Here is a 12219-nt window from a genome sequence, read left to right as displayed (position 1 = left end):
CAAACAGAGCTGGTTGGATGCTCTTTGATCACAAAAATTCTTCAGCAAATGTTGCTGTTCTTTATGCCAAGTAGCAAGTGACTAGTGATTTTCAGAAGGTGGGCACTCAGCACTTTCTGAAAATCAAGCCCCTTTAAAATGTCTGCTGCTGGGCACTGAAAAAAGGAAGCTTACAAAATCATGAGTCAAGTCTGAAAATCTTGGCCTTAGCCAATTGATTTTTTTTTGCATATATGGATAAGAACATAAGAAAGGCCATACTGGGTCAGACCAAAAGGTTCATCTAGCCCAGTATCCTGTCTTCTGATGGTGGCCAATGCCAGGTGCTTCGGACGGAATGAACAGAAAGGCAATCATCAAGTGATCCATCCCGTCACCTATAGAGTGGTAAGGGGTTCTGGTTAAAATGTTTTAAAGCTCCTAAGTCCAATTTTCAAAAGCACCTTATTCACTTAGGAACCCCCTGATGAAGGGACTTAGGCACTTTTGAACATTTTGCCCTCTGTCTCACTATGCATTTACAGTGCACCGTGAAAGCCCGAAGGGCAAAGGAAATTATTGTAGTTTCATATACCATAAATATTACCTTTCTCCTGCACCAGGAATGTAGGATTGTCATCCTTGTTTGGGCCATGAAGCAGATAGCAGCTGATGGGATTGTGTCAATTCATCTCTCTCTTCAGTTCATCAAGTCTTTTTTCAAGCGGTCCAGAGTTTGGTTGGAAGGAGACCAGCCCACTGGCCAGAACCTGTGTCATTCTGGAAAAGCAGCACCAGAAATAATGTTACCCTTTTCCTATTCTCTTTATAGGAGACAGGAACCTCCCCTGAGTGATCTTGTGAAAATCTCTTCCAAAGGGAATCATTACAATGTTTTGCATTATAAGCATTTTTTTTAACTTAAGTACATGCCTTGGGGGACCAGCATTAAAAAAGAATCCTTTATATGTTTGTATTTAGTCCATTACTGAGCTTATTAATGAGAGAAAGTGGCCAAGACTTCATTTTACATCCGTCAAAAAGATACATCCAGCAGTACAGCACCCCTGCTAACTACGGTTACTCTTACTGTACTGCTATGAGCTGGGTGAAAACTTGTTACAGGTTGAGTGAAACCTCATTCAAATGGATGTGTCAATGGGCCCTTCATTTAAGATAGTTGTAAGAGACAAGAGGCCAACAAGCTGTGCCCAGAAAGTAGCACCATGTGGACATTCAGTATTCTATGGGTATTGTGAGTGGGTCTGTGAGAGAACACACAGCAAATGAGACCAGACAAGAAGACAGAGAGAAGCAGAGGCAACAAAGCCAAGCAGTAGCCTGTGAACACAGTGAAACTCTGACAAAATCTGAGGCGAGCTTGTGGATCCATTGGATAGAGAGGCTTGGGGCTGTAGGGATTTTGTGGTTCCCAATGAGTCAGATGCTGGGCAGAATCAAGGGACTTCGATTCGATTCGATGCGATGCGATTCAATTCAATTCAACAAGGCTTTATTCAATGTGCACAAAGGGAAAGCTCCTGGTGCAAAAATCAGGCAGAATCCCTCCAGCAAGGAGCCCCTCCCCTTGCTATTTCATAGCACATGGCACTTACATAACAAGTTACATAACAAGTTACATAACACAAACCTCTACCCAATCAAATTTAACCTTTCCATATATGGATTTGTTCATCACATGCTCACACCTTTCTACTCCACATGTTGAGCTCGCCCCCCCCCCCGTCTTTCTCTAGAATGTTCCTAGGGTGGTGAGCCACAGCATGCTTGTATATGCATAAGTACCCTGCAAACCACATTTTATCCAAAATGAACACAAGCATACCCTTCAGCTCCCCCATTTGGTTTTGGGGCTAAGAACAATTCTTAGACCCCACTAACACCACTTCCTTGTATTTATTAGGAGCAATGTTTAACTTTATCAACACTTAATTAACTACAATTTTGAGAACAGAATTAAATAATACATAATGATATGTACAATAAAAATAATAATAAGTCCCCATACCCATTGCGAGAACACAACCCAAATCCATCCACATGGAATCTTTCTTTCCACAATAGCAAACCCTTCTATCCACTGAATCACTGTAATTGCCCTACCACTTCTTTCAATATTTTTTAAAAGGCTTAACACAATAGGAAGAATGAGATGTTTAAGCAAGGTTTGCCTGCCAGAGTTAATCACCCAAATCCACACCAGATGGTGGAGTCCTTCCTCACTGCTATATCATCCACTAAATCAAACATTACATGTACCATTAAGTCAGGTCCCAACATTTGAGATAAGGCTTGTCCTGACTTCAGGTTTCCCATACACAAAACCCATCCTCCCAGGATGGAACATTGGTCCCAAGGGAAAGCTATATAGTTATTTCCGGCCCTTATTCTACACAGGTGTCTGTGACATGAGAATCGGAGTGGGTGGACAGGCTGAGCCTCCAATTCAGGAGCCCAACCCACAGGAATTAACACCCCTCCAAGGATGGAATGACCATCCCAACATGCCCCTGTTATCGATAGGGACCACTCCCCTGCCACCATCCAAGGTGAAGACATTCAGTCTTTGAGAACTGCAGCTCTCACCCAACAGGGCACCTGTGACACGAGCAAGTCTCCTATCAGGGCTGCAACTTTCATGTTGAACACCAGGATGATACCATGCCAGGATGATAACACAATTTTTCCACATGCCTAGACCAAGGCTTGCTCATACATTTGAGTAGTTTTTAATAGATGGCTGAGTACAACAGTGAGGACCTGACCAACTGTGTTGCTGAGTTAAGGTAATATCTAACTTGATTAGACATGATCCCGCCCCTACCTCAGCACAATAAACTGTCATCCCTGCTATTAACAAATTTTCAACCCAGTCCCTATTATTAGATTTGATAGCTTGAGTAATGTCATTTACAACTGATCCAGTGGCTCCTCTCCAGGTGATTACATCAATACAACACTGAAAGCCACAGCAACATTAAGGTGAGACCTTTAAAAAAAACTCTTAAGTCTCAGAAACCACTCAAAACAATTAGTAGACCACAAAAATTCCTACATCAATTTTAAACTGGTGAAAACATTAACAATATTAAGAATGGCTTTCCAGGAGTCCATAGAGTAAACAAGGATTATTGTGCCCCATGTTGAGTCTCACCCTTGTATACTTTTACACATGACAGGTGCACCCAAACTGGAATTCCAGTCACCTGGGACACCAAGAGAACCATGTGAGGCCCAGTCCAGGCTGGTTCAAAGATTCATTTTCTATAGGCTTTCACCACCACCTGATCACCGGGCTGCACCTCACACATGTCCTCTTTGCCGGCCTTTGGGTCTGGTTCAGTTCGGGGGTCCTGTGAGATGCACAGAGATAAGAATTTGCAATATTCAGCAAGCTGGTCACCCATGACATACAATTCCCCCCCTCCAATGCACAGATTTCCTGGCGTCCTCATTGCCTGCCCTGCCAGCATTTCAAAAGGAGATAAGGGATGTGGATTAGTAGGACTGGCTCTCATAGACATGAGAACCACTTGTAGGTTGGTAAAATGGGTACCTTGGTCACTATCAATGAAGCATGGAAGTCCCCATCGGGAACTTATTTCGGTCATCAATATTTTAGCTACATCAGATGCAGTGGCCTTGGCCACTTGGAAAGCTTTTACACACTTAGTAAAGTGATCCATGATCACCAGAACATATTCTTTGCCTCTGCACCTTGGCAGGGGCCCAATGAAATCTATTTGTAACTGCGTGAAGGGCTGTGTTGGTCTTGGCTGATGTTGCATTTTCATTTTCACTGTGGGAGCAGAATTACATTGAGCACATGTTACACACCTCATATAATCATGCATGTTTGCATTAAGCTTAAGATGCCACCAGGTGTTTGACATATGGTGGATCACCCTCCGTGCTCCATCATGTCCCAACATGTGATACACTTGTATCATAGTTCCCATCAGCACATTTGGTAACACTAATGTGTTCCCTGGACCTCTCCAAGTGTTATTATCACACAGTTTGCCCCCATTATCCATCCATAACCACTTCTCTGCCCTTGGTGCAGCTTGTTGGATGTCCTGTAATTCAAAAAAGTTTGGGGTTTTTATGAGAGGCTGTGTTGCAGCAATCAATTGCATCTCTTTACCTTCCACAGCTGCTTATTTAGCTAGCTCGTTTGCCCTTCGGTTCCCCTTGCTATGAGGGTCTGTCCCTTTTGTGTGGGCCTTCACTTCTATCACTGCTACTTCAGTAGGTTTCTGCATGGCTGCATGAAGTTTCTCCACTATCCCCCCATTTTGTATTGGGGATCCTGTACTCGTCAGGAATCCCCGATTTACCCACAATTTAATATAATTATGTACAACCCCAAATGCATATCTAGAATCAGTATATATGTTTACAGTATGACCTTCCACAGCTTCACATGCTGCAACTAACACCTGTAGTTCTGCTACTTGTGCCGATGCTCCAGGTAAACTGCCATGCACCACCAGCTGCCCATCTTGAGTACAAATGGCCCATCCTGTGTGTCGCTTGCCGTCCACATAGAAGGAAGAACCATCCACGTATAGGCTAGGGGCACCAGGTATTTCAGTTTCTTTTACCAATGGAAGGTCCATGGGCTCTTCCTTAAGGCAACAATGATGCGGGTGTCCCTCATCTGGGGTAGGCATGAGGGTGGCAGGATTTAGCGATGACGCTCATTGCAGATGTACCGAAGGCATTAGCAAGCTTGTTTCCCATTGAGTCCATCTTGCCACATGGACTGCTGAAGATTTCTTTCCTGATAAAATAGCAAGGACAGCGTGAGGCACGACAATATTTACATCCTGCGCACCAATAAGTGGTGAGGCCTGACTTAGGGCCATAGAAGCTCCTTCCACCGCCTGGAGGCATGGTGGCATTGCTTGAGCATCAGCATCTAGTTTAGAAGAGTAGTATGCTAGTGGGCGCTGTTTGTCTCCATGTTTTTGCATTAACACTGCTGTCATATGTCCCTCACTGACAAGCGTGTACAATGTAAAAGGAATTAATGGATTAGGAAGTCCCAACCCTGTGGCAGTACTTAGCCTCTGCTTCAATGTGGTAAATGCCTGTTCACATTCAAGAGTCCATTCAATTGCATCATGTGATCCACCAGCACCCTTCAGGAGATTATTAAGGGGCTGGACAATCTTTGAATAATTTGGGATTTGAGTTTGGCAGAAATTGAATAGCCCCAACACTTCCCTAACTCCCCTGACCGTAATTGGTCATAGGCATGCATTAATAGCCTCAATGCGGTCAACAGTTAAATGCTTGTACCCTTTGGATATTAGATATCCCAGATATAATACTTCCTCCTTTGCAATCTGAGCCTTTCTAGCATTACATTTTACCCCACTGTCTGCCAAGTGCTGCAGGATCTCTTCTAAGTCTTTCATGTGCGTTTGGCAATCTGGTGAGGAGATAAGATGATCATCAACATACTGTACAACACAAGAAGCCATATCTGGCAGCTTTGCCAGCACATCAGCTAACACTCTATGAAACAAAGTAGGTAAGTTATAAAAACCCTGGCTTAGACGAGTAAAAGTATATTGCTTCCCTTTAACAGTAAATGCAAACCAAAATTGACTGTCAGGGTGCACAGGAACAGACCAAAAGCCATTGCTAATGTCCAAGGCTGAAAACACTACGTGATCATCAAAAGCATGTAAGCCTCCCACTGCCATCCACTCCTGTACCTTTTCCCAGAAGGGTAGGTTTGGGTTATTAAGCTGCAAAGATGGCAATTCTTTTAACATGCTCCACAAGTCAGATGGACTTATATGAGTGTGCTCTAGGCGACTAACAGTAGCATGCATTCTCACTGGAGCCATGAAACTAGACTCATATCCCCATGTTCCACATGTAGGGTCCAAAGGTGCTGAGGGACAAGATCTCTTTCCCTGAAAGTCTGCTTCTTTATACTTTTTTGCTTCTGCTTGCAGTTTTTCTACCTCTGTTTCTAACTCTCCCATGCTTCCTTTTAGCATATCACACTTGCTAACCAGCTGTTCATAATCAACAATTAAACACATACCAGTCATTTTGTCCTTCTTTATTTCAGTCATACAGCCAAAATATCTCCACAAGAAAACTAATAAATTTACTGCTACAATAGTTATAAAAGCACTAATTATACACTCTTCATATTGTGGATCACTATATCCCTTCATCTTTCCCCTTTTTTTAATCTAAATATCCTCCAATCTCCAATTTTTTAAATACAATTCTGTTTACAGACTAATAACAATTTATTCAAATCAAACACCCCAGACTGAAATGCCCAATCAGCAGATTAATCCTTTTTCCAATTTTTGATCTGCACAATTACAATCTCCAATTAGGAGATCTGGGCCAGCCAACACATTAGCTAGAGGTACTTATGGCTATACCTGCCACTACACTAACTGTTGGTCCTTATAGCCTCTTTGATTTTCCACTTCAACAACACTTAGTCAGGGGAAATTACAGCTTAAGCAGTCCCCACACGAAGTGCAATGTCTTAAGACTGCAACAACCCCCCTGAATTCCCCAACACCAAGACTTTCTTACTAGAAAAGGTATGAGAGTCACCAGTCAGGTCAGAGACACACAACCAAATAAAAAATGAACAAACTCACCCTCTAATTTGATTGTAGGTCGTGATCCTGAAGGATATTTCTCACCCTGCTTGCTGCACCAAGAAACTGTAGGGATTTTGTGGTTCCCAATGAGTCAGATGATGGGCAGAATCAAGGGACTTCGATTCGATGTGATGCGATTCAATTCAATGTGATTCAATTCAATTCGATGCGATGCGATTCAATTCAATTCAACAAGGCTTTATTTAATGTGCACAAAGGGAGAGTTCCTGGTACAAAAATCAGGCAGAGTCCCTCCAGCAAGGAGCCCCTCCCCTTGCTATGTTATAGCACATGACACTTACATAACAAGTTACATAACACAAACCTCTAACCAATCAAATTTAACCTTTCCATATATGGATTTGTTCATCACATGCTCACACCTCTCTACTCCACATGTTGAGCTCACCTCCCTCCCCCTGGCTTTCTCTAGAATGTTCCTAGGGTGGTGAGCCACAGCATGCTTCTATATGCATAAGCACCCTGCAAACCACATTTTATCCAAAATGAACACAAGCATACCCTTCAGGGCCATGAGCTGAGGAACTGCTACCTCCTCCTGTGTTTGGAGAAGCAGGACTTGGTACATCCCTTGTAAATAAACAAGACTGCATCTGAGCGAACACCATCCTCCATTGGCGTATGCTTCCAGCTGGGAACTCCCCCAGCGTCCCGAACTATGACTAGCTGCTCAGGTCGGAAAGAGGCAACAGTATTATTGTTGCCATAGTGCACAGAGGCCCTGTCATGGACTAGGGCACTGCAAAAGGCAGAACAAAAGGACAGTCACACCCCAAAGTATTATATTATATTATATTATATTATATTATATTATATTATATTATATTATATTATATTATATTATATTAAACATTTTGATAATTTTCAGTCAAAATACAACAACATTGGTACATTCTCTTTTTTATTTAATTGAATCATCCTTTTTTGATGGAAAACTTTTATGTTGGAAAACTTTCACCCAGCTCTAGTCAACAGACTAGAGAGATTCCAGAGACTGCTGTGGTCATGATACATATAAACATCAATAACATAGGAAAGGTGAAAAGAAGGCATAGGAAGCTAAAGATACAGTATTAGGAATTAGGGTTAAATACTTTGTTAATAGCAGTAGCCAAAAGTATTGCAGTATCCCTATTATAGGCTGCCGTGTTTTGGATAATTACTGTAAAATTATTTAAAAGGATGAAAATTATAATATTTGTTTGGTTTTTATTTTCAGTACAAAAAATGAGGAGAAAAAGCATGAAAAAGAAAATTCCCTACGACATAATGACTATCTAGCGGTCTAGTTAATCATTAATCATTACATTAAAAAAATGGGCAAACTCTATGTGTTTGATTGCTGTAATTGTTAATCTATTGCTATCAATTTAATAAAAGCTTGGTATTTTTTTCCATTTCTTTTATATATAAAGGTAAAATTTTCCATTGTTGATATTTGCCAAAGTTTTTTGTGGTAAATAAAATTATTATCGTTGTGAGGGACATGGAAGATGTCTATATTATTTTATGAATATTTGCCATTCATCTATTTGTTTGCTTGTATTGGTGTTGGTTGCAATATTGTTACAAAGAGGTTAACTTTCACAGAAGTGGACAGGAGGTAGGCAGGAAGAAAGGTATAATTTTCAGATTGTGTCATTCACCAATACTTATCAGGACAATTTAGGTGTCAATTCCTTTGATGTTTACCTGTGACTGAGTCCGAACCTCCATCTTGATATCAGGGTAGGGGGAGAGATTCAAGTGGGAAAACTGAATCAAACAACTTTGCAGTTGATGAAAACCAGAGCCTCAGAGCTTGGCAGCGACAGACACAGGAAGAAGGGGAAAGCAGACTGAACCACAGTCCTAGAAGCATGAGTGTTTGGATAAACTTTAAGTAAGACAGGTACATGTAGGCCTTCTGTTGTTTAATTGTTATGCTTTGATTCCTGCTGTTCTGATTAAACGATACTTTGTTTTGAAAAGGCTGTTTTGTGGTCACTGGATTCACCACCCCCACCCCTCCCCCCAGACCATCGCTTATTATAAACTTTCAAAAATGAATACTGCATAATGTGGCATTGTACATTAGAATTAATACACATTTGGCTTGAAAATATATTAATTTCATTATTTAGTCTACACATTTAATGAAAATAAATGAATAACCTGACAGGGTGTGGGGCTGGCTGGCTTTGGTCATGGGGTTGTGGCAGGGGTTGGATGGAGACAGGGGGTGTGGGTCTGGCTGGCTTCGGGCAGGGGGTGCGGCAAGGGCTGGCTGGAGACAGGGGAGTGCAGGACTGGCTCGCTTCAGGTAGGGGCGTGCGGCAGGGGTTGGATGGAGACAGGGGAGTGTGGGGCTAGCTGGCTTCGGGCACGAGGGTGCGGCAGGGGCTGGAGGGAGACAGGGGAGTGTGGGGCTGGCTGGCTTTGGGTAAGGGGGTGCGGCAGGGGTTGGATGTGGGGCTGACTGGAGGCAGGGGGTGTGGGGCTGCTGGAGGCAGGGCAGGGGGTGTGGGGCTGGCTGGAGACAGGGGGTGTGGGGCTGGCTTCAGGCAGGTCAGGGAGTGTGGGGCTGGCTGGGGGCAGGGCAGGGGGAGCAGAAGGGGCTGGCTGCGGGCAGGGTGGTGGGTACTGGGGCCGTCCCTAGATATTCTGGGGCCCTACACAGCCCCCCCCGCGGTGGGGGTGCCTCAGGCCTCTGGAGGGGGTGGAAGCGAGGGGACCCCAGGCTTCCATGGGGGTGGCAGACCTCTGGGGTGGTGGGGCTGGCTTGGAGGGCAGGGGGAAACCACTCACCAGCGGCGCGGCTGGGGCCGGGTCTCTGCACTTCTCCCCGCCGGTGAGGGCAGGCCTGGCCCTGCTGCAGAGCTCAAGGGAATGGGGGCTGGGTGGGGCTGAGCAGGGGCAGGAGCCTGGGGATGAGCCAGAGCAGCAGGGAGCAGCACAGTGCCCCCGGTGGCTGGAGGAGGAATGACATCACTTCGCGGCCAGCCGCAGCTGATCAAAGCCGCAGCGCCCCCTCATACAGCGGCGGGAAGAGGGTTACATGTTTAGCCGGCGCCGGGTGAGCATCCAAGACATTTTGGGCACCGCTTTTTGGCACCCTCAAATCTTGGCGCCCTAGGTGGCCACCTAGTTTGCCTAGTGGTTGCACCGGCCCTGAGTACTTCAATGCTTGAATGGTCATATTGAAATCAGCAGTGAGATGGAATTTTCAAGTGCATAAATCTCATTGAAATTAAGTAGCATAAATCTCTTAGGTTTCTTTGAAAATCCCAGCCTGAGAGAAAGGGTAACAGAATCTCTCTTTTGAAATCAGTGGCACTCATTGGTGACTAAGATATTATTGATGCATAGTCCTTTATTTCCTCTTCATTCAAGACCACTTGTAATGACTGAGATTCAGAATAAATACTTTGGCCAGCTCTAGTTATGAGTTGAGTTGAGGGAGAAAAGTGATTCTGTTTCATGAAAGATTTCAATATTTTGAAATTGGGTTTCATTCCAAATGAAAATCACCATTTTTGACATTTTCTGTGGAAGGGAATAGACCCCTGTTTGCAGGGTTGTGTGGTTGCTGGGCTTCCCTAGAGCCACAGACCTTTGAAGAAAGGCATCCAATCTTGGTTGATAGAAGACCTGGAGATGGTGAATACACCATGTAATACCTGTCTCTGTTTGTCTTCCAGTTGAACACTTATGAAGAAATGATGATCTTGAATTGAGCGGTGGTGACTGAGTTTCTTCTCCTGGGATTTTCTACCTCTTCAGAGAGGCAGATTTTACTCTTTGTGGCACTGTTAGCCATTTATCTGGTCACTGTGGTGGGAAACCTCCTCATTATCCTTGTAATTTTGGTGGATCCCGCCCTTCACACCTCCATGTACTTTTTCCTCTCTAATTTGTCTGCCTTAGAGGTCGATTACACCTCAGTCACTGTCCCCAAAATGCTGGTGAGCCTCATCTCACGGGACAAACGCATCTCCTTTGCTGGCTGTGCCATGCAAATGTGCTTCTTCCTTTGCTTTGGGAGCACGGAGTCTTCCTTTCTGGCCACGATGGCGTATGATCGATACGTGGCAATATGCAACCCCTTGTGTTATCCCATGATTATGAACAAGAAGGTGTGTGTCCTGCTGGCAGCCACTTCCTGGACAATCGGCATCCCGGCCCAGGTAGTCAAGACCGGTTTGGTGTTCATCTTACCCTTCTGTAGCTCCAAAGAGATCAACCATTTCTTCTGTGACCTGGCCCCTCTGCTGTGGCTGGCCTCTGCTGACACCTCGATGAATGAAACCTTGACTTACATCATGGTCACTTTCTTTGGAATGGTGCCCTTTGCCCTGATCCTGTTGTCCTACATCTGGATCATCACCACCATCCTCATGATGCCATCAGCTGAGGGCAAGAGGAAAACCTTCTCCACCTGCTCCTCCCACCTCATTGTTGTGGCTTTATTCTGTGGTTCTGGCATCCTCCTTTATTTACGACCCAGGTCCAGTGAATTTCCAGACGGCAGTAAACTTCTCTCCCTGTTTTACACTGTTTTGCCTGCCATGTTGAACCCTTTTATCTACAGCTTGAGGAACAGGGATATCCAAATGGCCCTGAAGAGAAATATGTGGCACAAAATGGTTCCTCGCTAGTACTGAGTGGGAAACAGATTTCTCTGCCTGTTCTTCCTCAGGATGAATCTAAGGCCTACTACATTTTTTCAAAAAGAACAAGAGCAAGACCCACCCACCCCAAAATAGCCTGGTCATTAGAGCCATGGGCAGCAGGTAAAATAGACCAGGGAAGGCTAATCCTCCCCTAACCCAGGCTGTGGTCCCACCCACGCCCTGCAGCGAGGCCCCGCCCTCTCCCCCAAAGCCATTGGGGGCTCAGATCTGGGTTTCCTGGTTCAAAACAGGGAGAGCAGGGATTCAAGCTCAGCTCACCCACGTCCCCTGAAGCACCAAGCTATAGCCTCCAACTCTGTACAGCTTTAAATATGGAAATATTTATACAAAGTGGAACAGCTCCCACCAGCATGATTGGTAGACTCACCCCACACTCCTCAGATTGGTGTACTAACCCCAGTCTACTCTTAGAGTGGGCTTTCTTCTTTAGTTCAGATCCCATTCTAGACCAATGAAACATTCATCAAAACCAAAACTTTCCCTCCAGAATTTCCATTTCAACAAATTGAAATTTTCCACTGGGGAAAAAGAAACTTTAATTGAGTTGAGAATGTCCTCAGAGAATTGGACTTGTCTAATAAGCACACTGCTGGGGGCACAATTGGCAGAAGTGCCTATTCATTTTGGCTGCCTTAGTGACTGAATTGAGACTCCTTGAGCATGATTTCTGAGGTGGGCTGGGCTCTCCCAGTGACCTCTGCTGCTGTTGTGAGCACTCAACACTTCTGACAATCACGCTGCAGGCCTATCAAGTTGGTGGCCACCCACAAAAGTCCTGATGGAAGTGACCCTCCAAACATTGCTTCAGAAATCTGTAGCAGAACCAGGACTAGAAGCCAATTTTTCTTGGCCTGAGGCCACTAGACCATCCC

The 12219-nt window shown here is 44.5% G+C and overlaps 1 protein-coding gene across 1 annotated transcript; it reads left to right on the top strand.

Annotated features, from left to right (window-relative positions):
* Positions 1 to 10723: 10723 nt before the first annotated feature.
* On the top strand, positions 10724 to 11311 carry LOC135886210 (olfactory receptor 10AG1-like). Its single transcript, XM_065414051.1, has one exon. The coding sequence runs from the start codon at positions 10724 to 10726 to the stop codon at positions 11309 to 11311; it is 588 nt and encodes a 195-aa protein (XP_065270123.1).
* Positions 11312 to 12219: the final 908 nt, after the last annotated feature.

The sequence above is a fragment of the Emys orbicularis genome, chromosome 12 (genome assembly GCF_028017835.1).
Source record: "Emys orbicularis isolate rEmyOrb1 chromosome 12, rEmyOrb1.hap1, whole genome shotgun sequence".
NCBI lineage: Eukaryota > Metazoa > Chordata > Testudines > Emydidae > Emys > Emys orbicularis.
Note: the sequence above shows the minus strand (reverse complement) of the source record. Positions and strands in the feature narration are given on the sequence as shown.

What these genes read in the sequence shown, in the direction of transcription:
- LOC135886210 (XM_065414051.1), top strand. Translation starts at nt 10,724, where the DNA reads ATGGCGTATGATCGATACGTGGCAATATGCAACCCCTTGTGTTATCCC.